The sequence below is a fragment of the Mus pahari genome, chromosome 6 (genome assembly GCF_900095145.1).
Source record: "Mus pahari chromosome 6, PAHARI_EIJ_v1.1, whole genome shotgun sequence".
NCBI lineage: Eukaryota > Metazoa > Chordata > Mammalia > Rodentia > Muridae > Mus > Mus pahari.
Window position 1 is genome coordinate 7,667,626 of NC_034595.1, and position 26,251 is coordinate 7,693,876.

Below are 26,251 nucleotides of genomic sequence, written 5' to 3' on the forward strand. Positions count from 1 at the left end.
GAATACAAGCCTAAAAACTTTAAAGGGACAAATATAAAAACCTGTGAAGGTACTAGCTCGCCTCTCCCTCCTTTGTGGAGGTTGAAACTTCCACTGAATCATTCTTCAGTAATAAGCATTTTAAGAAAGGTAGAAATGGTTGAAGTTGAAGACCAGCCAGTTGGGCCGTGGGCTTGGCATGCATTTCCACTGTGATTCTTGGCAAGCAGTGGATGAATGGTGGTAGACCAGAATACAAGCATCTCTTCCTCCCTCCCTCCTTCTCCTGACTGTGGCCCACCCCACATGCTGTGGATTCACACCCCCTTTAGGTTTTGCCTTCGCTTTCTGTCACCCATCAGTCCATAGCACCCCTACAAGGTCTGTCCTCAAGCACATTGTCTGTGGGTGTGTCCTTCTGATGCGCTGGGCGCCACGGCATTGAACCCTCAAGGGTGCCATAAGAAGTCTCTCTACCCTGAAGCAGTTTAGAACATGACTTAGACCTCAACCAGTTTCTTACGCATGCCATTAAACATTTCTTCTCGTGCCCAGTAAACATGTAGAGTTGATGCCTCCTGTCCCCCGCCCCTTGTGACATAAAGAATGATCTGAGAGCGTCAGCACTGAAGCAAGGGTGTCATAGAAAATGAGCCACCTGTTCTCATTTGCTGTGCTTCTCAGATGAGAGCTCTCCACAAGAGCATCCTGTCTGTTTTGTTATACATACAGCCGTCTGTCTCCCTCCATATGGGCTGTGTCTGCACTTAGGTTTTGTTTTTTTATTATTATAGCTTATAGAACTATTTGAGAAAATGTGGTTTTTAGTTATCCTATTGATTGGGTATTGTTAAACTCAATAAGAAATGGCCACTTTTCTTCTTGAACTATTTAAAAGAACCTCACTAGTTTAGAACCATTTTAAGATTCATGAGGTCTCTGCACAGTTGTCAGAACAGCTGGCTGAGTGGGTGCCGTGCTTCTGGGGAGAGGGCTGTCTGCTTGCTGTGCAAGGCTAAGGTCTCTCTGGGCTGTGGGCCGTAGTAGTATGTTGTGTGTGTCTCACTGGTGGCCCTGAAGTATGGCCTGCAGTATTCCAGCATCATAGGCTCAAGAGGGGAGTCTCAACCTATTTTTGCCCTGTTGCTGTTGTGACCATGTGTGTATACTAATAGCATCATTCATATCTCCTTTCAATGGTAATTTTCTAAGATTATACTCTGTATGGCTTTGTTTTCTAGGCTTCGGGAGCAAGTTCTGCTTGAACATAGCCGACGGTTATGGACCCCCATTGACATTCCAAAACAATATATACACATAACTATGTATTTGTGTGTGTGGGTGTGTGTATATATGTATATGTATGTGTGTATATATATGTATATGTATATACACACACACACATATAATCAGCCAAAATCAGAGAAAAGGAACAGGGATTTAATACCTTTTTTATGCTTATTTTTGTCAAACATGTACGCCTTTCATACGGGTGGCTTTTACGAGGCAACTTCCGTCCTTTAATGTTTTCGATTGTAATTGTCTTAATGGAAATGTTAGATTCATATCTGATTAACGTTTTTAATAACTAGAGGAAATTTTAACTTTAGTTACTTAACCTAGATAAAATTATTGTACCAAATTCTTGTGTAAGTTTTTGCAGGGGTGATTTCCCTGGTGTCTGTTTAAAATCAGTATCTTATTTTACTGATGCATAAGTCCTAGGTGTCAGACTAGGCGTGTGCGTTCAGATAAATAAGAGATTTCTCCAATCTGTTTTCTCCAATCAAAGAAGCCATGCCATTTTACTTTGAGAAGCATCTGAGTGGGCCCGTTATGGGAAATTTCATAATAGCTCATGCATTTGTCAGCCGACATTCAAAAGTAACCAACTCCTCAGGTATATGTAGTTTACCCTAATGCTTCTATAGAAGAAAGTAGGAACAATAGAGAGAAAGGGGTAGATAATCTTTATTATGCAAACTTTTTTCTTGTATTTTGTCTCTTTCCTCTTTGGTTTTTTAAGTAGCATCCAACACACATTCGTGTGCCTGATCTGAAAGGAAGCTGGGGCACCCAGCAAGTTTAGCCTTTCTGGGTATTGATTTTCAGCTTAGGTAATTCTAGAAAGAATAAAAGAGAGAGAAACAAGAAGGATGAAGCACTGAGAGTTTCAGCGCTCTGCTTCTGTTTCCAAGGCAAGTCGGGAGCTTAGGGTTAAACGACCATCTATCCAAATGCTTGCTATAAATCTGAATACACGGGCAGGTGCCCCACTCCTTGGTATTCGTTGTATCCAGAGTTCTATAATGTGTAACTGAAGAATCGGTTGGTGTTAACCCTCAAGTGTGAGTGTGCTTTATGTTTGGGGGTACGTTTGGGATTTCTTGTTTTGCTGGGTTTTTTTTTTTTAATTCCTAAAGCTTACCAGATATGAATGGCTAATATTCCATTGTTCTGCTTATTGTAATGGTGAATGCTTTAAGAAAAAAAAAGTGTAATTTGCTAAGAATAATTCATGATCTGTTTATGCGATAACTCCTTTTTGTTACAATTTTTTTAAAAAAAGCTATTTTTGTTAATGTAAAGTAAATATTTCAGAGCAAATTTTTTAAACTTATTGCACTAAATACAGGCTCTGTAAAATAATAATAATAATAATAATGATGAAAAAGCCTCAGCATTTATCATTCCATGGAAGGAAAATCTTTTGAAAGAAAGCATTGCCTATCAGAAGTAGGCGGTGAATTAGACTGGTGTTATGGGATTGCAGACAATGTCCCGAGGGCTCAATAAGCAGCTGTTTGCTAATGGGCTTCCTTTCAAAGGGTTGGACCTTTAAATTGCTGCAAAAGGTAAATTGTATTTTCTTTTTTAAGTACTGGTGTTCTTTAATCTAGCTAGGCTAAATTTTGCTAAATGCCTTGGTTTCTTTTCAAAGCTCATGAATATTTCTGAACCTTCAGAGTTTTTGCAATAAGAGTCTGGATTAAAAACAACAGCAAACCACACACACACACACACACACACACACACACAATTAAGAGTGCATATCTAAACAGGATCTGGGAAGCCAGCATGAGAGAGCGTAGCTATTGTGAAATAATAATTCACTGGAAAATAGCATCTAACATCTAGTGTTGCCAAATAGTGTCACTGTACTTCTCTATCATTTCAAATGGAATTTAATTATATAACTAATGACTGTCCTACTGGGTGAGAGAGAAAGATTATGTGAGAAAGTCAGAATACCATGTAACTTGTAGCCACACAGATTTTCGACATTGAGAAACATTGGGAACTAAATTTAGAATGGGCCAGAGCCTGGAAGATGGGTCTCACACCAGAAGACATTCCAGGAGCTAGCCATTTTAGGAGATGTCCCTGCAAAGTGGCGTGATGATGGACTTGCCCTTGGGAACCAGGTTCTGCTCACTTGGACATCCCTGCATCATGGACTCTTGCTGCCCCTGTTCCATGTGTCGCAATTCCAGCTACTGGGAGCCACCAGGAATGCTTTCTAATTATCATTTGCAACTAGAACTGTAATCAGAAAGAAAATTTGTATTTTTGTATAACTTGATTGTGTGCCATTTTATATAACAGGTCCTGTTTTACAAATAAATTTTGTTTTACTAACTTTGTGTTTAGAAATTATGCTCTATGTGTGTAACCATGTCATTTGAGTTCAATTAATTTCCAGGCTGTTTCCCCTAAGTAAGTTAGTGTGCCATATAGTCATATGCAGATATGCCTATCTATTACACGGGTGCACACAGAGAGAGATTTGATGTATGGAATATCACTCTGCCCTGAGCTCCATCTGATTAATTTGAGAAAGCCTGGCAGAGGCGTTTTAGTGACCTGTGAGTGTTTTCTGCTTGGGTGTTCCTGCTGCCTCTCCCGTTCATTTGCAAGTCCCTCTCCTGGCTATGAGCTGCCTCCCTGTCATCTGCTCACCCCCTCACCGCTTCCATCCTCTGCCCAAGTGAGAAGAATAGACCAAGAACAAAGCTGATCTGTGAAATCCGGGCACCTGAATAACTTCATAAACCATTTGCTCTGTCTTGTGACTTCCTCCTTTTCCTGCGATGGTTTTCCAATATCACACTCAAGAGTCTTGTCTCTGGAGTTAAGCTTGGGGTTGCCTTTTATAAATGGTAGTGGTGTCCACAGTGCCACATGGTTTCTGCCACCAAATAATTAAGAGCCTGGTACATGGTTTAGACCTCCTGGACTCCTTCCTGCCTCAAGCATAAGTTGTCCTGTTACTGTAGTAAGGGAGGAAAAGGGTTCAATTTATGTCAGTGAGAATCCATGAGCCCCATCTTCTAGAACAGGCTTACTGGTGCAATAAGAAGAAGTAATTAACAATTTCATGAGGGTACTGAGTTTGTATAATCCTTGCATGGATGAGCAGAACCCAACACAGGTTGTTTTGTGAACCCATTTCATGCAGGGGTTAATGTTTTCCTCCTACAGACAGTAAAGTCCTAGCTGGATGCCAGTTGAGTGGCCGAGCTGGCTTGGCTCTTGGTCTGTCCAGGGAGGTACTTATTGAGTCTATTTTAAAAATATGCTTGAAGCCAGTGTTTCCTTTGGTAGAGGTGCTCTTCTCTAAGAATTTGCTTCCTTCCTTTGTTTTCTTTTGATGAAAGGCATTAAGCTGATGAGTACAACCTCTGTCCAACATCGTGGACCATGATGTCTGCCTTCTAAGTGCATCCTGAAGATCCCACCCTGGTAAGGTGTGGATCCCCTTAGCCTGGTCCCGGGCAGCTTTAAGCTTGAATCATAAATACCTCTCCCTCCTCAGAATAACAGGGAATGCATGCTCCAGGTATCTGCAAGCCACACAGTGCTACCATCACACTCCATCTCCTGGCCTCAGACATCCCTGCCATGCACAGTCAGGAGGTCCCTCGACGTTCAGAACCGCTTTGTGAAATCAGCTTCAAACCCGGATCTGTTGGTTTTGGTGACCTATACATTTTATATTTTATTTCTTATTTTTGTCTTCACTTTTGAATTGGGGTTTCTAGTAGCCTTACTGTCGTTTCTGAGGCATTTCGTTCCAAAGGGTCTGTGAGCTTTCATCTTTTAATAAGCAAGTTCTGGGCTGCTGGGGCATAGAGCAGCTGCTTAGCATTTGCAAGGCCCACTACCACCCTTCTCCCCAAAAATATCAATGTCAGCTCAATATTGCTTTGTCTTGGCCACTTGAAAAACAAACCTCAGAAGTCTGGAGGCTTCTCAGCGCAGGTGGCACGGTTAATCTCTGCATTCCTTTCATGCATGCCACCTGACAGAAGCACTCGCTTATAGTTGTTAAGTAGTGGTCTGTGAATATATATTAGAGAATTATGAGATCCTAAGTAAATGCATGAAGCAGAGGTCTGTGTGTTCTATATTCAGAGCATAGAATGCCTTTTGCTTCAGATGCATATTCACGTAACTGTGAGTATTATGGAATTTGGGTTAGCCCTTTTGAAAAGTGCACATTGTTCATCTACAGTGGCTGCCTGCAGAATTAGTTTGTCTTCATTTAGTGGCATATGGTCCAGTTTTAGAAAAATCAGGATCTTTGAGTATGTCATAGGAAAAAAGTCTAAAGTTAGTAAACTTGAAAACAAAATTAAAGCTCAGTGTACTATATCCAGTGAAAAGTTTGAAATAACACACTTTTCCCATCTGAATTTCATAAATTTGAGCCAATCTTATATTCCATATTTTAAGAGGACAATTTCAATTAGAAATTTAACACTTTGAAAAAATCTTTCTTACTGAAAACCCTAATTCGGGATTTTTAAGCTTGTGACGTTCTGTGGAAACCCTTTCTTTTCTACAGAGCTATTATGTCCTTTCTTCCTCCCCATTTTTGATTTCTTTGTACGTGTAACAATAGACCAACAAGGATTGTGTTCCACTCTTGCATGAACAATTGATCCTTTTGTAAATTACAAGTACAGGATTCAAGTTTGGTATTTTCTAGGGGTTCATCACTAGAGAATTTGTTCAAAAGATAAAAAATGATTAGGGACCCAAATATTACACTGGCCTTCATTTTTAATACTCAGTTTTACAACCTAAATTATTTTGTTCCAGACCAGAAAGCTAAAAAAAAAAAAAAGCAAACAACAACAAAAACAAAAAACAACAAAAACGACAACAAACTCCTAAGCATTTATTCATAATATGATCAAGATCTAGTTGATTATGTAAACATTGATTCATTTATACATGTTCCAAATGGTTTTTAACTTTATTTGATGGTATCCAAATTTAACATTTGAAACTCAGAAGCGGATTTGAGTACCATAGTATCCCTTTGTTCTTATGGAAGCTGTGAACTGCCTCCCAGTGCATCTTAGTGAACATCTAAAATGTTACTACAAGTGGACAGAGCTCCCACTGACCATCCATGGGGATGACGCTAGTCATCTCTGGCCTCAATCAGTTTTATAACTAAAAATAGTATATGACTTAGTTCTAGGTTTGGAAATAGAAACTAAATGGGCAACATTAAATCATTACCTATCTTGATAATGATTTCCTACCTTGGAAGTATGAGGTAGGGGTGTGTCCTGAGGGAATTTTTGACAATGAACCAAATTATTAGCAGTGGGGTATAGTACTCTCTAAAACATATCCAAAGGGCATCCTTACAATTATCCATCTACCAAGACCCTTAACTATTTTGATGGAGATAGTACATGGGGCTTAGTGCAACCAGTATATAACTCTTAAAGTGCATCTGTCATCATGAGGGAAAACTTGAAGATAATGATAGTGCACTAATTGAAGTAGAGTGGGTACATGATTTAAAAAAAAACAACACACACTTAGTGAACAGTTGGAGGAACTGATGCTTGCAGTAGGTGTTCAGCCTCACCCAGCACACACACACATCAACCTCGGAGGTACTGTCTGTGTATGATTTCCCCCCTCCGCCACCCCAAACCCCCACAATCACACACACACACACACACACACACACACACACACACACACGAGAGAGCAGGGTTAGCGCACTCTAGCACTCTACTGACAGATCGCTTCTCCATTTCCCACGTCCACTTCTTCATGCTTTGAGGAAGCCCGAGGAGTCCTTCGCTCCCCCAGCTCACTACTAGGTGTGCAGCAGCTCTCCAGGAAGGCTCTTTAGGCCCTTGAAAAAGCAGGCTGGAGATTGTTGAAGGTTTGACTCCAGTGGATCCCACTTCATAGATGTTAAACCACTATCTATGTTGTCTGGCTGAACAAAGGAATAGAAATCTAGCTGGCAGGTCAATGAAGAAATAACGAAAAGTCAGCTCTCTATGCACCCTTAAGGCCGGTACAAACCTTCTAGAACTGCACATGGAGAGGCCACTGCTGTAAGTTTGTGTAACAGGTAGGAAAGGCCCACATTTTGCAACTTGATTGGTTCACTTGTAATAAAGCCTGTGACTTAAAGGGAACTTTCAGACTTTGTCTCTGAACTTACCTACACATCCTACTGGTTAGGAGTATCACTTGTGCTAGTTGTTGCTGGAGAAATGGATCTTTGAATCCAGAAGTAAAAGTAAGCTGTGAAAAGATTTGGAGATACTTGTGGAGATAGAAGAGATCCCACGGACCACTCTATCAGCCTCTAAAAATTGTGATGACCCATTTCATTTACTGTGTGCTTGTCCGGCCAGGGTCTTCTTTGCCCCAGAAATTGTGCTCGAAATATATAGAGATGTGGAGGCTAGAGGTCTTAAGTCAGGGACAACTTAACACTCTCCCTGGCCTTTGGGGTCTAGTACTTGGCTTAGACCCTCTTCTTGAATTTTAATTTTAATGACAAAGTCAGCTCTTTTGCCGTGCAGCTCTATTGGCACACTTCATTGGTGCTTTCTGATCCCTCCCATCCACAATTGGAGTACTGAACCCCTATAATGAGAAGAGGTTTCAGTTAGATGGACTTAGAATACTTAGAACCACTAAACACACATCTACTAAATCTTGCATCTAATCAAATCCATTAGGTCATTAGCTGGTTAGATGTCCGGCAGCCAGGGAAGAACACGGGGCCGCCTAACAAAGGGACAGACGTCTGGAAAACAACCAAAGACAGAAGCCCGTCTTTTCCAGATTGGTTTTCTGTACTGTCTGGCCCAGGCTTCCTGAGCTTGAGTTTAGGCTAGCACTAGAATAAAAACAACCGAGTTCTGAAGACTGGTCGATATGGGAGGGACTTGCTATTATGGTCTAAGGCAGTCTGCACAGCCCATGTCCAACCTAGCCTAGGTGATGAGAACATAAACAGAGCATTTGAATGCCTTTCTGTCCTTTTGGGGTTTTTTTTTCCCCATTTATATCTATTTCCAGACTGTTGAAATAAGTTTTTATGTCACATCTTGTCTCTTTTCATTAAAAGTAGAAGAATACAACTAAGCCGTCCCAGTTTGGGATCATCTACCTTCATGATATTTTGGATTCTTTCTTGTTATGGTATCACTACACTATGCATGTGAGGAAACAAACACGTAGGTGCTTGAACATGCCCCACAGATGCACTTGTAGCCCTGGTATTTGTGACTGTCGTGACCAACACAGTGCAGACTTTACACGTGGAGCGTTACACTCTCACAGGACTTAAGAACTATGTATATTAAGCAATGCACTTTCTGGAGCGATCAGNTCTTGCAGGCAAATGAACTGCCTGGAGCGCTGAATGGGATGGATTTCCTTCTGGCTTCAAAGTTCAATGAGCTGATATGAAATGGAGCTTTGAAATGTTTTACCTGTGCAGAAATATGAACTAGAAAAAAAAAAGTGCTGGTCTAATGCTGTTTTCTCTGTGTATAGACTCAGTTGCCAGAATTATAATGAAAACTGTATTTTAGTCTAACAAATGTATAGAATTTTTTAATGTAATAAATAAAATTTTATAGGAAAGCATGTCACTTGTCTACTGTGTCCTAACCCTTTCCCACACCCATGGTGGTGGTTCAGAGAAGGTGGGTCTAGCTTCAGATGTGGTCACTACTGTGTAAGAGTAGCAGAGAACCTCCTAACTATGCCTTCTCATCTATCACGTGAGCATGCCCAAGGATCTCGGATTATGAAGTATTAATATACTAAACCACTTTTCTAAAGCACAGACTATCTACTGCCCACCCGGGCTTTGTTGCTGGAAGCTGAGTGACCGTGAGGCTGGATAACTGGTAAAGTTTACAACTGAGTCCAATCTAGGTAGAGGAAAGGGGTCTCCCATGTTTGGCTTTGCCATGGAAAGCATTCATTACACAGGTGCAGTGGCGTGGGTGACTCCATTTGCAGTGAGCTAGTGGGTGTGTGCAGTTGAGGCAAGCCATTTTTAAGCAGCAGCTGTGCCTCATTGTCATCTTTTTTTATATATCTATAGTTTGTTCAAAACTCACCAATTTACATGATATAAGAACTCAGGAAGGGGTAGGTTTCCTAAGTGGGTCAATGGCAAAACCAGTAGATCTCTCTTTGTTTTATAAGATGGGGTTTATCTTCAGGCCTGAGATTGTTGGCGTGTGTGCCAAGCTGCTAAAAGGAGCTGTTAGCAGAGTGTTTGTGACGTGTCTTCCAATACTGGAGTTGCTTGAGAAATTGAAGAACTAACCAGACTAGGCTAAAAATTTTGGGGGGGGGGGAGGGCATTATTCTGATACAAAATTACATTATATCTCCTATGTAATCCTCCTAATGACTAAGTAGCCAATGAAAAGTCTCATTTCCTGAGCTGTACCCTGAAGTTATTCTGTGCTTATGGCCATGAAAAGGATACCCTGGAATAGAACTTGAAGTTTAAAAAAAAGTGTCACTGACAGGAATACATTCTGAGAAATGGCATCATTGGGTCATGTCATTATTGTGTAAGCATCTTAGAATATGTATACACAAACTTAGATGGATACAGTATCCCTGGGTAAAATGATTTTAGAAGAGACTGCCTTTGTAAATGCAGTCCATCTCTGACCAAAATATTATGAGTATACGCATGGATCCCAGTGTAATGCACACACAGTGATTAAATCTGAGCTGGTCAGAGGGCAGGAGAGCTCTGAGCAGTGCACAGGAAGCCAGTGTCTTATGAGGCCCTCATCAGTCGCCCTGGGCGTAACCCACACAGACGGGATTATACCTCTTCACGTCATGGTTTTAGATGTAGCGCATAGGAGTGAATCCTTTCATGTGATCCCATGCCTTGTTGAGTGTCCAGATTCCGAGAAATATAACTTTAGGAGTTTTACCTAGGTTGAGTTTAGGTTTCTGGAAAAAGTAGAAATGGCTATGAAACGATCACTTGGCCTTGTCAAATTCTCAATAGAGGTCTTATTAAAGTTTCTCAGATCTCACCAAGATCCTAGGCCAGGCCTGTCAGCTGGAGCAGTGAGAGGTGGAGCAACTGCCTCTAGGATGAAAGGGGGGCGTTCAGTCTTGTCTCCTCACACTGGGAGACATGATGTTACAGATTTGTGGTCAGTTACTTTCTCCATCTTACAACAAAATAATTTTAACCAAGATGTCCCTGTCCCCCCCCCCAAAAAAAAGGAACAAAAGAAAAATAAGAAAGGAACTAGTCATTTAGTAAACCCTGAACTTGGGCTCAGAATAAGCTAAACTTAACCTTCTCTCTTTTTCATTCCCAGCAAAGGGAAAAAGTCAGAAGTCAAAACAAAGACATGCATATTAAATGTTAAGTAGAAGGGACAGCCACACTGAAGGTTAACAGGAAGGGCCGAGCATAACAGGCTGTAAAAAGTGATATAATAATAGCTAATGTATTAGAATAGCATTCAGAGTTTAGACAGAAAAATTCAGGGAGGGAAAGAATGTTTTCAGCATTACTCAAGTTGGTAAAGTAAATATTCTATACATTTTAAAGGTACAGTAGTTGCTTTGTTGGTTATATTGGCATTGATAACTGATAGGCTAATTGAAACTTGCTAAAACAGAAAGTTGTTCAGGATGATTTTCTTTAGATCTTGAGATATAAATATTCATAACCAATGTTTGAGTCTTTTGTTTGTGATTTGAGACAAGGTCTTATGTAGTGCAGACTGGTTTTGAACTAAGAATCCTACTGTATCAAACCTTCTGAGTGATGAAATTATAGATATGATACATGATCATTGGCTACTCTTTGATAATGGTCTACTAACTTTATGAGTCTTGAACTCCTGTAGAGTTGTGTGCTGACAGATTTTGGATTAATTACCACCAGTGGATAGTGTCAGGGTAAACATGAATACTGAGTTTTAAAATGGACCGAGAGTTTACCAACTGTGGTTTCAAATATTTTTATAGTTTTCTTCCCAGTATTTCTCTCCCTCACATCCATGAATATTATTTTTAGCATTTTTCCCTTCATTGATTCTTTCCCAGGCATTTGGTTTTTCAAAGCCTTGGTTTTCATAGAACTGCTCTTGTGGTGTTTTCATTGGTAAACATAGTGTTTAAATAATGTCTGAGCAGCCACCTCCCCCGGCAAAATGTACATCAACAAGTCCACCCGACTTCTGCCAAGAACAGCACACTAACATGCTAGAGCAGGCACAGAGTGTAGCTCCTTCTCCAGCAGCACCGAGCATCCTGTAGTCCACGAAAGGCCAGAGAATGGCAGGTAATCTGGCAAGACAGTTAAATGGAAGTCATTGACTTAACAGGATAATTAAACTTGGTGAAAAACAATAATTAAGCTCTGTGTTGGGAGTTTATGGGTAATTTCAGTTTGGTTGCTTTCTGTTTTCTTTGCTTGTCTGTTTCCATGAAATATCTCTGTGGGTTTGTTTTTTTTTAATATGAAGACATCGTGTTATATTAAAAACAAAAGGGCAGGTAAGCTAATAGAATGGTAGTAACTAATCTAATGGACTAGAAGAGAGCATTCCCAAACTAATCCTAGTACAGGTAAGAATTTAATAGAAGATAAGCATACAGCAATTGAATCAAAGAGAGGATTTTAAATAGAAGACATTTAATACCCAGTTTGAAGATAAATCTCATTCAAATCTAAATAGATTGGGGGAGGTAATTGGACAAAGGAAGAATCAAGAACACAAGTCAGGAGGTTTTAATAAATTTAAAGGGGTTAGAAAAATTATAAAAAAAATTATAAGCTGGTGAAACTCCCATCAGATGTGTGGAAGGTGGGATGGTGAGGTCCATTTCAGATGCTTTTCCTGAGCAGGTTTGCCTGTGTGTCCAGTGCAGTAGCATCCCTGAGGCCAGGCAGAGGTTCAGCCCAGTGGGAAACAAAGCCAGCTGTGGAGTTACAATAAGAAGTGGGGTGGGGGGTGCTGTAAGCAAAATGTGGAGATCACCAGGAGACTGCCCGAGTCTTGGGGGGTGGAGAGGATGATGAAATGAAGGGCCATGAACATGAATTAGTATGGCAGAGTTGTAGGATGGAGAAAACAGGATCACCTAGACAACCAAGCAACATGAGGAGACAGCCCTTCTGGGGATGTCCAGAGCGAAGGAGGTGCAGGTGTGTGAGCATGGAGGAGATAGGGTGCACTCGTGCGCTCCAACCTAAACTGAATTGTGGGGGGCCTGATACAGGCTTTAAGCAGAGGAATGACCTGGATGCTTGGAGCCCAGAAAGACGGGGAGACAAAGATATGAAGAGGCTGGAGCAAAGCTCTGAGGAGCTTGTGGGAAGAAGAGAGCAACAGTTCAGCAGGCATAGTGACTGTGTGTGTGTGTTTATGTATAATGTGTGTGTTTATAAATAATGTACATGTTTATGTATAGTGTATGTATATATGTGATATATATATATATATATATATATATATATATATATATATATATATATATAGAGAGAGAGAGAGAGAGAGAGAGAGAGAGAGAGAGAGAAGACTAGAAATCCATGCCACACAGCCTTCCTATTTTTCTCTATATTTTTGAGACAGGCTCTCTTACATAGAGGCCTACCCCCAGGGCAGTGATTGCCACCTCTTTTGGGGGGAGCTGGTGAGAAATGACTAAATTCATTCAGATTCTAGGTCTCTTAAGTCACTGGCTATTGGAAATGCCAGTGAATCTCCTGTTCAGTGCTCCAGTGTGAAACCTCTGTAATCTATAAAGAAGTCAGTCAGAGAAGACATGGAGCTCTTTAACCTAGCTCTCCTGTCTGGAAAGGGTTTTCCATGGCTTTCTCTCTGTAATCGCTGGGCTTTAGTTGAGAGTCCCCAAGCTAACCTGACTTAGGCCCTGCAGGGAGACACTCCCCTGTCTGTCCCCTTAGCTGTCTGTTTGTTTTTACATTAAGCAGGCATAATTTACTTTTTGGTTTGTTTTGTTTTGGTCTTTTTTTTTTTTTGAGACAGGGTTTCTCTGTGTAGCCCTGGCTGTCCTGGAACTCACTCTGTAGACCAGGCTGGCCTTAAACTCGGAAATCTGCCTGCCTCTGCTTCCCAAGTGCCATCACGCCCGACACCATAATTTACTTTTAACATGTATATTTACATGTTTATGCTTTCCTCAGAAGGCATCCATACAGAAAGATAATTAAACTAAAAAAAAAAAAAAAAAAACAACAACAACAAAAAAAAAAAACAAAAGACAAAAGGCAGACAGAATCTAACAGATACCCCAAACTCTAGAGCAAACATGGACACAGGTACACTGAGACATTAGATACAGTGAGCTTCCTAGCTGTATAGAAAAGAAAAAGAAAGCACCAATATTTGTAGAATTTTTCTCAGTGGCAGAACACGTGAATGCGGATGTTCCCTTTAAATACATGACTTGGAACAAGTTACTTAGCCTGTGTTTGCACCCCATTCTCCTCCTCCCTTTCGTCCTTGAGCAGTAAGTGAGATAACACATACAGGGAAACAAACAAACCGCCATCGTGAATACAAGAGTAGCCTGCTCAGAGATGGGTCAGTGGGCGAAGTACTTCCTTTATGAGACCTCAACCTCAGTTTGACTCCCCAGAATGCATGTAAAAGCAGGGTGTGGCATTGAGCGCCTGTAACCTCGGTGCTGGGAGTTGGGCTGGAGACAGGTGAACAGGGGATGCTTGCTGCCTACCAAGTCTAGCCTAAACAGCAAGTGCAGTGAGAGGCTCTGGTTTTAAATATATATATTTAATATTGTGTGTGTGTGTGTGTGTGTGTGTGTGTGTGTGTGTGTGTGTGTGTGTGTGTGTGTGTTTAGTAGAGAGGGGTAGAGGAGGACTATTTAGCATCTACTTCTAGCCTTCATGTATGCACTCATGGATGTCTGTACCTTTACACATGCACTTTTTTTTTAAGCAAGAAGAAAAAAGAGCTGCCTAGTCTCCGCCTTTCACAAATTCAGTCTGTTTAACGCAGCAAATGGATAAGCAGATGACTGCATAGAGTGTGCCAGTTGCTCTAACAGAGTTAGCTCTTGAGTGCAGGAGACACACCTGAAGATGGGTGGGGTGAGGACATGGGGTACAGTGAGTAAACAGGCCTCAGGGACAGGGTGTTTCAGCAGGAGCAAGTGCATGTGTGTCTGGGTGCACATGTGCATGGTGTGTGTGTGTGTGTGTGGTATATAATGTGTGTGAAGACAAGAAACTGGAAAAGTCAAAAGAGATCAGATCTCAAAGGTCTGGTGGGCCATTCCAAGAGACATGATTTTATGGTGAAGAAACTGGGGACTCAGTGAGCAAAGAGATGCTTGATATTTGCATTTGGGTCGGGGGGGGGATATCTCTCAGTGTAGGGAGTAAGGTTAGGGAAGTCAGTAAGGAGCTTTTGTAGTACGTTGGATGAGCAAAGATTAAGTCTTTAGCCTGCATCCCAGTAACATAAGGGAGATATGGGCTATGTTTAAGAATGAATGAGATGTGAAATCAAGGCCTGGATGTTCGATTGGGATAAGGGGTCCAGATGGAGGTGGGAGTAATGTGTGAATCTCCAGGTCTCCATGCAATAGTGCACTGGAAGAGAACCATGTTAAGCTGGAAGCCCTGTTTGCATTAGTTAGATACAGGATAAAATACCAGAATTGAAACATCTGGATCCATCCCAAATCTTCCAATTTAACAGCAGGTTATTATCCCTTTCTATGCCTAAGTTTCTGTACCTGTGAGAAGAAATATATTCATCCCATGCAGTAGGGTTATTTTGGTAGTAAATGTAGTGGATAGGAATAAACTTCAAAACCAGTTACATACAATGTAATTGGTATCTCCTTATTGTCTGATAGCTAAAAAAGCCAGTATGCTATAAAAAAGAGGGGAAGGACCTTGGAGTCATAGATAAGGGATTGAATGTCTTTCTTCCACTTGTATAAACTGTAATCTCAGGGAGCTAGGAAATCTTTTTGAGGTTCAGTGTCTTTCTTTGTAAAACGAGAATAATGCTGTCTTAAAGGGATTTCTATGAAATTTAGTGATAATTTTCCATTCACTTAAATCATTACCTAATGCATATTCAGAGTCTCTACTGTCTATTATGAACCGAGAAAACAGAATAGAACAGAGCAAGCTAGAGTCTCTGTATAGAAAAGCTAATGGTGGGTGAGGTGCTAAAATGACAGACCAGGACAGATGAAGACGCCATCCGCCGGAAGGAATGATTAGATTGGCAAAAACTGTCAAATCAACTTTTGTCAGACTCCAAAATCTTAACAATAGTAAGAACAATGAACAGTAACCTGTAAGCAAGAGAATACTAAGTGGAGAAATTTTTTTAAAAATACATTGAGGCATTTTAGCTTACCAGGGTAATATCCCTTGGCAGCTGGGAGTGTGGTAGCATGACCTGTGCTCCTGGGGTGGCTGGCTGGGGCCGCAGACCACTGTGTATCTTGGGTGATAAGCACAGGTGGGCAAGAAGCAGAAAGGCAGGAAACACCTGAGAAGAGTCTAGGGCTGGACATAGATTAGAGAATGAAAATTTTGAAATGCCCCTGAATATGAATCTTTATAGGCTACATGTATCCCCTGGGTGTAGGTGGGAAAAAAACATGAGGGGAAAGAGGAAAGAAAGAGAAAAACCATGAGACCTTGAAGAGTGGCCTGTGGGTGACTGATGATTCAAGCAGGAAGTGAGGTTAAAGCAGAGGGGAAACGAATGCTCCGGCCCAGAATTAGGGAATGCCCCCACACAAAAGGAATCTGCAGACTGGAAAATTATGTGTGGGGAGTCACAGGGGGTGATGGTGGGGACCTAGCGTTAAGAGAAGCTATCACAATACTAGCCAAGTAGATGGCAGTGACCACAGGCCAAGTTTTAAGTTGAATACCATTTTCAGCAAGAAACCAAGCCAAACCATAGTTTAGAGAAGTGAGAACATAACTGCACACACAACAAGCAACAGTTTAGGGAAGAGGAGAAAGAAACCTAGGAATAAGAGATAGAGCTCAGTTAGCAGAGTGTTTAGCCAGCATATAGGAACCCCAGTACTGCATAAAAACAGACATGGTTATACAGGATATAAGCCCAGCACTCAGGAAGGGGACAGGAATGAACCTGGAGAATCAGAAATTCAAGGTTGTAGTTGGTTACATGGTGAGTTCAGGGCCAGTCTGGAGTATGTGAGAACCCGTCTTTAACACAGAGACATATGTACACACCAAATACACACCACACACCCCCAAAATACACCCCAAACACACACATACCCACACACAGCACACACCACACTAAACACAGACATACCACCCACACACACACACACCCATACACACCACCCCAAACACACACTATACACACATACATCTCAAACACACAGACCCCCCACACACACACACCTCTACCTGGAAGAGGTAGAGTCTGATTCCAGAGTTGACACATTATAATATTTAAAATATTTGCCTTCAACAACAAATTACAAGGCACAAGAAGAAATAAAGTATAACCTATTAATAGAAAACTAGTAGAAATTCTGATACAGCCCAGCTATTGAACTTACAGAGACTTTAAATGAACTAAAATTTTAAAAAAATCATAAATCTGCATGTTCATGGAACTCAACAAGCTTCATGTAGAATATATTCAAAGAGCCACTGTAATCAAGCTGTTGATAAAGACAACAGCGAAGAGAGCATATTGCATGCAATGCAGTATGAGTTAACTCATTATACATAAGCAGTTCTTAATAATAAAATTATTCCTTGATACTTACCAGGAGTTAGGACAGGCATAAGGCAATGAGATAAAATATTTATAGTGATGTAGGGAAAAAAATACATCAATCCAGGGTTGTTTACTCAATAATAATGTTCCTTGAGACTAAAGGAAAAACAAGGGTATTCCAAAATAAACAAAATCAGAGGAAGTTTGTTGGCACTCAATCTACCCTTTAAAAAAAAAAAAAAGACAGAGGGCATCTTTCAGGCAGAAATGAAAATGCAGTAGATGTTTATTTTAGCCATATCCAAAAGAAAAAAGGAAGGAAGGAAGGAGGGAGGGACTGAGGGAGGGAAGGGAACAAAGGGGCAACAAGCAAATAGCTCCACAGATAAAAATATAAAAGCTATCGCTGCATTTTTTGTCTGTATCCTTTTTTTGTATATGCTTACAGCAGTAAGTATAAATCTCTCTGAACAGGCACCCCCGATGCATAGAGATGTAACACATGTTCTTCTTAAGCCAGTGTTCAGCATGAAGTCTGTTCTTTTGAATGCCAAGATGGTGAAGTTGAATAGTAATTAACTTTGTGAGTCCAAGCTCAGCACCACCCAGAGGCTAAGGGAGCTGGAGGGGACCTTGTATGGCAGGTCTCAGCTCAGGGAACTGAACATCATAGCAGCCAAGGGAACAGAGCTGATGGTGGTGGAAAGGCAACCATGTCCTTTGTTGCACATCCTTAGCTTCTAGCTTATTGGGAAAATTCATGTCCAGCTAGTATGGAATTAAAAAAAAAAAAAAGATCAGCAGGAAACATGTGTGATCTTTATTGCTCAGCAAAGAGTTCTGCCTACTAAAACCAATTAATCGAAGCCACAGGAAAACAAGCAAACGTGCCCTGGGCACTGCACTCTGAGAGCCTTGTGCAAGCAATCCCAGAAGGCTTGGGCCTTCCAAGGGAACATATGAGCAAGAGAACCTGCATGAAAGTATAAGAGGCTCATAACAGCGAAGGCACCGCAGCATGGTCAGGGACACCATTCCTGGGTATGTGAGAACGTCAAGAAAACAGCGCTTATTGGGGGATTTCCTGAATTTGACTACAGTATGGTTCACTGTATTTTTTAAAAAGTAATCCACAATGATAATACCAAGGGGGTGGATGCAGCGGCAAAGGGACAGTGGTGTATATTATAGAAAGTAAAGCGCTGCGATTTCAGACTAAGCTCTTGCTAACGTGAGATGGTCATGGAAAGCACCAGAGCAGCATTGTGAAAGAGTTTCCAGGAAAGGAAATGAAGGGATCAAAATAATAATATGGTAGAGGAGCTGACTAACCGGAAATAATGCACGGCAGTAATCTGGGTAATAGGGCATTGAAAGACATCTCAGTACAGACAATGAGTAACAAAACAGCAGAAGGAAGCCCTTACTCATTGTGAGTATTTTGAGGGCAAATGGATAGAGCTGTTTAGCTAAAAGTTAGTCAGAGGGATATGTTAAGTAATACGACATCTCCAAAAGACTCGGCTTAGATCCAAAGACACATCAATTAGACTGAAAGTAGTAGGCTAAAATGTAAAAAAAAAAAAAAAAAGTATTCTGTGCAAACAGTGGCCAAAAGCAAGTTGGCTATACCAACACCAGGCAAACAGATATTAAGACAAGAGCATTTTACAGAGAACATTTTATCACGATAAAATGATCTGTTGATAGCCTACAGCAATGATAAACGTATATACAATGAATAAGAGAACCCAAAACTCATGCCACGGGCCTGGGGAAATAGCTAACTTAGTAAAGTGCATGCTGTACAAACAGAAGAACCTGGGTCCAGAACCTACAGGACAATCCAGATGTGATAGCATGCACTTATAATACCAGCATGGGGGGCAGGGCAGGTAGAGGCCTGGAACTTATAGTTATACCCTGCTCTCAAGTTCTAAGTCAGTGAGAGAGAGAAAGAACCTGTCTCAGAAAGACAGGTAGAAGGCGCCATAGCAACGCATTCAAGATTGACTTTTGACTTCCACACACATGTACATTTACATACTTATATGTATACATATGTGCAAGCACACACACACACACACAGAGAGAGAGAGAGAGAGAGAGAGAGAGAGAGAGAGAGAGAGAGAGAGAGTTCAAGAATCAGAAACTGACAAAGGAAGAAGTAGATGAATTAAGGCTAATTGCTGGAACTTCATTCTTCCATTTTCTCTCCTTTTCTTTTTTCCTTTTTTTTTTCTGGTTTGTTTTCAGTGACAGGGTTTCTCTCTGTAGCCCTGGCTGTCCTGGAACTCACTCCATAGACCAGGCTAGCCTTAAACTCAGAGATCGTCCTGCCTCTGCTTCCTGGGTGCTGGGATTAAAGGCGTGCGCCACCACTGCCGGGCTTCTGTTTTCAATGTAGATAAAAAACTAGGCCAAAGATCAAAAAGAAAATAGAAGTGTTAACACCATAAGCCAGCTAACTAACCTACGCATCTGTAGCCTGCTCCACTCCACCGTGCACTCTCCCCAGCAGGACCTGGGATGCTGTTCAAGTCTTAAACTTAAAATGGGCAATGCAAAAGTAACAGTAAGTCATAAACAATTGTATTATATAAAGTATGTTCTAGGTCAAAAAGGAATGAAATTTGAAACTATTAACATGAAACTTTGGTAAGCACACTGGTCTGTGGCAAATAGCAACCCCCCCAACCCCTCCCCTCCCCAGCCAAATGACCAGTTAGGACACAAGGGAAATAAGAAAATATCCAAAGGTTAAGGAAAATTATACAACATACTTAAACTGATGCAAGTCCCCTAAGTCAATACATACAGGGGAACACATAGCTAACTGCCAACATTTTAAAAGATGTCAGAACATTAGTCTTAACTGCCACCTTCATAGGCTCTGAACAGAGTAAACCCAAAGCAGGCAACAGAATGAACATAAAGGGCAGAGCAGAAGCAATGAAAGGTATAAGTACCTGAAAGACACAGTGACAGATCTTTAAAAAGACAGAAAAAAAAAAAACCTATGAAACTTTTAAATGACTTGACCAAGAGAAATTAACACTGATAGTTTTTAAACTCTCTCAAAATATAGATGAGGGACACGTACTTTGATAACAAAGTGAAAGACATCACAAGAAAAAAATATAGAGATCATTTAATTATCCTTGTGAATATAGACAGAGGCATTTCCAGTAATAAGCAAATGAAGTCCACTGGCCTATCCAAAGAACTCTGTGCTGAGCCAGGGGACATTTATCCAGGAAACGAAAACACATCCGGCAGATGGAGAAGTACACAACCTAACCAGCTCATTGGGTCCAGAAAAGAATGTAGCCTGAATCCAAGGCCTCCCATGACTGCATAAGAAACCTTCAACAAGCTGGGAACCAGAGGGGGCTTCCTCAGCCTGTTCCGGGAGATCTACAAAAGCAAAAAGCAAATAAACAACATCGTAGTTACTGGTGAAAGACTAAAAAATCCCTCCAGATCAAGAAGACAAAAGAATGCCATTTCTATTCAGAATTGTACTGAGTGGTCTGTGCAGGAAAATTAAGTAAGAAAAATAATTAAGAGCATACGACTTCAAAAGAATGATTCAGAGCCCTTTCCTATATGGCCTCATGCTATGTAAAGTCATAAAGAATGTGTAAACACAGAAAAACTTAAAGCTGGTAAATTAAACATTGTTGGAAGATACAGGGTTAAACCACACACAGGCATCTTTGTTTCTATACACCAGCAGCGAACAATCTGAAGAAGTGAAGGTAGTCTCATTTACAATAACTTCAAAGGGAATAAAAAAAATGACAGATAAACTTAACCAAGTTGATGCAAGACACTTACACAGAAGTCTACAAGCACAGAATACCACTGAAAGAAGATACTGGTAATGAGATGTCTGTGCTTACCAATTAGAAATTTTTACATGGCTAGGCCACCTACAGGAAGCTACAGAGTTACTGCAGCTTCTGTCAATTTCAATTTCCCTTTATCCTTTCAGAAATGAAAGTTAATGATTTGAAAATCTGTGAGGAACTAAAAAGAAGCGTAAATAGCTGAAAGTGTCTCCAATTCCAATAGTAAGTTTAGGAAAGCATCACTTTCTGATGTCAAAACCTATCAGCAGGCCAATACAAGACAATAGGTACTGAAATAAGGTTGGAAATGGAAGGAGTCGAGTTAAAAGATGGGAATAAATCTATGCGCTTATAATCAACTGATGGAAGTAAGGACCACTGGATGAAAGAATAGTTTCTAATGTCATTAAGACATCCCAGTGGTATAAGAGATAGGTAAACTGGACTTCATCAAAACTGAAAAATTTATGCTTCAAAAGTCAATTAATAGGACTGACCTTGGGCTCGGATACTGAAGTATCTGCTGCACAAGCATGAGAACCTAAGTTCAGATTCCCAGGAATCCTTGGTAAAAGCCAGGCATAGTGAGTGGCACATGGCTATAACTTCAGCTCTGGGGGATTAGAGACATGTAGATGCCTGAAGCCTAATGGTTGGCCAGCATCCCTACATCAGTGAGCTTCAGGTTCAAAGAGAGACTGTCTCAAAATAAATAAATGAAGTGTGTGTGTGTGTGTGTGTGTGTGTGTGTGTGTGTGTGTGTGTGTGTAGTATGACTGAGGAAAGACACCCAACATCTCTATGTAGGCTCCATGTGCACACAGCATAGAGGTGCACACACATCCTCATATATATGTGTACACTCCTACACTATCAAGAACGTACACTGCACACAGAGAGAAGAGATAAAGTAGGAAAACCCCACCAAACAGAAGAAACATAGTTGCTCATCATATGATGTTAGGTGTATCTGACTTGATTCTACAAGCTACCCAGATAACCAACTCCTACAGTTAACAACAGGAAGATAACACAAGATGAGCAAGGGACTTGAATGAACATTCTCTAAAGATTTTTTGATGACATGAAGAACATGAAAGATGCTGAACTTCATTACCCATCAAAGCAGCAATGAGAAACAACTTCGTACCTATGAGATAACTATGGTCTCCTGGACACCAGCAGTGCTGACAAGGACATGGGACAATGAGCCCTCCTCCAGTGCTGCTGATTTAGCTGTTCTCAGTCAGTTAAACCCAGGATTACTTGCAACCCACCACTTATACCTAGATACATATCCAGAGTAATTAACTACATGACAACACTATTCACATTAATGTTCAAAAAATACAACTCATTGTCCTCCAGATGACAGAAGACAAGATAAATCACCTCCATGTCGAGAAGAATGGAGCCATAGAAAGGAATCAGAGGGGCTAGTGAGATGGCTCAGCCGGTAAGAGTTCCGACTGCTCTTCCAAAGGTCCCAAGTTCAAATCCCAGCAACCAGATGGTGGCTCACAACCATATGTAACAAGATCTGATGCCCTCTTCTGGAGTGTCTGAAGTCAACTACACTGTAATTACATATAATAAATAAATAAAAGTTTTTTTTTTTTTTTTAAAAAAAAGGAATCAGAGGCCAATGAGTAGGCTCAACAGATAAAGTACTTGGAATGCAAGCTTGATGTCCTGGGTTCAGTCCCCAGAACCCATGGTGGAAAGTAGGAGAGAGTGGTCTCCTGGATGTGGTCCTCTCTCTGACCTCTACACCCCCACTGTGGCATACATTGTCCCTCCCTCTTGTCTTATACATACCCACGACAATAATAAGACAAAAAGGAGTTCATCATTGACATGTGGCATGATATGAATGAACATTGAAAATACACTAAAGAAACCAGACACAAAATGAGACCTTTTGTATGATTCCATGTACATTAAGGGTCCCAAATATGCCCAGTTCATAGAGTAGAGAAGCATGTGAGCGATCACCATGATCTTTGAGAGGTCTCTGGAGCTATGCGTGATAGTTATAGGGTTTCTGATGGGGTGATTAAGGTATTCTGGAATGAGATGATGCCATAGGTTGTATAACCATACAAATGTATTGGATCCCATCAAATGGCACATTTTAAAACAGTGACGTTTGTGTTATATACATTTTTTTCAGAAAACATAAAAGCTAATGGCACTGTTAGCTATTTTTTTTTCCAAATTGTCTTGAAATACCTTGCGCTATAGAGATTTAGGATGAAAATACAAAGCGTTATTCCATTTTCTTCAGGTTCCCTGGATGTGTTTTATTGCACCAGCTTTTATTACATTACTGTCCCGCTCGCCCTCCTCCCTTCATGTTCACAGACCTGTTAATTTTTATAAGTTTTTCACCAAGGTCTTTTTTTGGTGAGAGAAAAAAAGACTGCTCTAGTCAGTGTTCCAATCTGAGATCACACAGTGAATTAGACTTTAGCATTTCATTCACATCTTTTCATTGGATTGGTACCTTGGTCCTTCTTTGTCACACTCGACATTTTTTTTTTTTTTTGAAGAACCAGGCCATTTGCTTTATAGAATCTGCTTCAATTCGAGTCATCTTAAGTTTCATAATTAGATCTTGAGACAAAGCAGTTCTGCCAGCTATGGCACATACTGTGTCCTCGGGGTTTCCTGTCAGGAGTAACCTGTCCCCTGCCTATCCCATCTCCAAGTTAGAATGATGTGAACTTCGATCATGTTGTTTAGGTAGATGGCCTTGGTATCTGTGCTACTCCTTTGTCATTGGTGCTTATGTGGGAGATGTTTTGGACATATGTAAAAGTCTTGTTTCTTGTTGTCCTAATTAGGGTCTCTATTGCTGTGATAAACACCATGACCAAAAAAGGACTTAGGGGAGGACCAGTTGGCTCACAGTTTACAGTCCAGCATCCAGGGAAGACAAGGCAGGAACTCCAAGAAGCTCAAGCAGAACCCCCAGGGGAATTCGACTTACTGGTTCACTTCCTCAGACTTGCTCAACTTCCTTTCTGATGCAGCCCAGGCCTACTTGCTTAGGGGTAGTGCTGCCCACAGTGGACTAGGTCCTCGCACATCAATTAGCAATCAAGAAAATGTCCCACAGACAATTCCTCAATTGAGATTTCCTCTTCCTAGCTATGTCTAGGTCTGTGTCTAGCTGACAAGAACTATGAATCTCCTCTTCTTTCACCTCCTGGTACCAGCACCTGAAGCATCTATTCAGATAGTTCTTAGGGGGAGGAGGGGGGGATTGTGACAGTGTCTCTCACCAGATGGTAGCTTTCCCTTGTCTTTCCTGAGCTTATTCTGTGGTGCCCTGTCCAGCGCCCCCTGATCTCCAACTTGTTACTTGTTCACCCTATGATACAGTAAACAAACACATGTTAGTATTGCACAACTATAAAATTTGGTGAGGAATAAATATCAAATCTTAGATTTCTTTCATTACCGTCACTTTTTATGCCTGAATCATCTTACATTTGACTAATCAGAGCTCATTCATGCTGACTCCTATTCTTCTGACCTCTCCTGTCACTCATGTCAACTTATTTGTTGACCATGAGATGCTGCACTCCTCTGTGCATCCCCTGTCTCAGCTCTGTCATCACTCAGGTCTTCAGGGAGTCCAAGTTCCCTTCAGTAGAAGCCTGTGTTTAGTTTCACCTTAACTGTTGTAGCTCTTACTGAGAAATCAAAACACTGAGTTTCTGCCTAACGGAATGTTGAAGCCTCTTATTAAATAAACCCTTCACTTGTTTTTCTTGTTTGTTGTTTGTTTGTTTGTGCCCTGAGAATGGGACTCAGGGCCTTCACCAGGCAAGTAAGTGCTCTACCATTGAGTTGAACTCAACCCCTTTAACTATCTAGACATCTCATGGAATTCACCAGAAATTCTGGAAACACTAGAAAGGTGCCTTTTCCTACTCCAGTACCAAATCTGTTTGACTATTTTTACATTTTCTGTCTTCTTCCAGTCTGTGTTACTCTAACAGATTCCTGAAAGTGCCAAAGAAAAGAGACATTTCTTATAGTTCCAAAGGCAGAGAGGTCCAAGGTCAGGCCTCTGCCTATAGTGATGGCCTTCGCTGCTACATCATCTGGCGGCAGGAGGGAGACGGCAAGAGTGAACTCATCTTTTCTGTCTGTTTTCTTAGTTTTTTGTTTTTTCAAGACAGAGTTTCTCTGTGTAGTCCAGGCTGGCCTCAAACTCAGATTCCCTTACCTCAGCTTCCCCGCATGATGGGATTAAAGGTGTGAGCCACCACTACCTGGCCACAAACTGCTTTTTATAAGGAATCCGTTCCCTCAGTAAATGACCTCACTCCCACAGTAATGCCATTAATCTATGTCTGGACTAATAACCCAAGAGTCCCACCTCTTTAACACTATTGCGGTGAACGTTATGTTTTCAGGACATTTTTAGGGGGCCCATTAAGCCTTTCCCCTCTAGTCCTGCATAGGAATGAACATGTATGATGATCTTCAACATATAGTGTATAGCTTATGTCTTCCTTTTGTCACCAGTACTAAATCATAACTGTTTCACACGCTGCTGCAAGAGCTCCCTTGTTGTCTCTACAGGACTGGTGGGGCTCCGCCCGAGTTTCTGAGCACTGGGCACCAAGTCCTGCTTCCTCTTCCATACATACAGTGGATGGATGCTCTGGTTTCATTCCTGTTCCTGTGTGCAGTGCCCCAACAAAAGGCAGTTTGGGGAAGGAAAGGTTCGCTTGGCTTGGTGTGAGCAGTTAGTCACGTCCCACCTGCAGTTTAGAGAAAGGAGACGGACTGACGCCTCGTGTGCTTGCTTTTGTCTAGCTCTGCTCTCTTTCACCTTGTTCAGGACCAGGAGGTGGTACCACGCACAATGGGGTGGGTCTTCCTGTGTCAGTTAACAGACTTGCCCGCATTCCAATTTGCTTTAGATAATTCCCTCATTAAACCTTCTCTCCCCGGGTGAGTCTACTAGATTGCATCAAGTTCTCAGTTAAGACTAACCAGCACAGCAAAGCCATGAGGTTTTAATGCAGGAGCAGCCCTAAAACTCTGGAATCGGTGGTGGTGGTGTTTTTATTTCTTCAGTTGCATTTGTTCATTCAGCTACCATCCTGATAATGAAATGAAAATATTTTTAAAAAAATGTATTTTCCTCACCTTTCTTCCTCCCTCTAAGCATTCACGTTTCTTTCGTGTTTGCATACAGCTGGAAGTCTTAATGAAGTCCCACGGGCCATCAGCAAAATAGTAAAACAACACAAGCCTGTCAGATGCTCTCGGCTGCCTGGTATGCATGGTGGGCACATGTGCGCTCACACTTCAGTCCTCAGAACA

General features: G+C 41.2%; 1 protein-coding gene across 2 annotated transcripts in view; it reads left to right on the forward strand.

Moving 5' to 3' along the window:
* Slc44a1 (solute carrier family 44 member 1) overlaps positions 1 to 26,251 on the forward strand; it is a 182,962-nt gene that overhangs the window by 127,543 nt on the left and 29,168 nt on the right. The window contains exon 16 of one of the 2 annotated variants that reach the window (XM_029539603.1): positions 1,221 to 6,110. The exons of the other annotated variant lie outside the window; for it this stretch is intronic. Within the exon in view, the coding sequence (XP_029395463.1) occupies positions 1,221 to 1,244 (24 nt within the window). The 3' untranslated portion in view covers positions 1,245 to 6,110. Of the gene's footprint in view, positions 1 to 1,220; positions 6,111 to 26,251 lie in introns of those variants that run through there. 2 annotated transcript variants of the gene reach the window in all.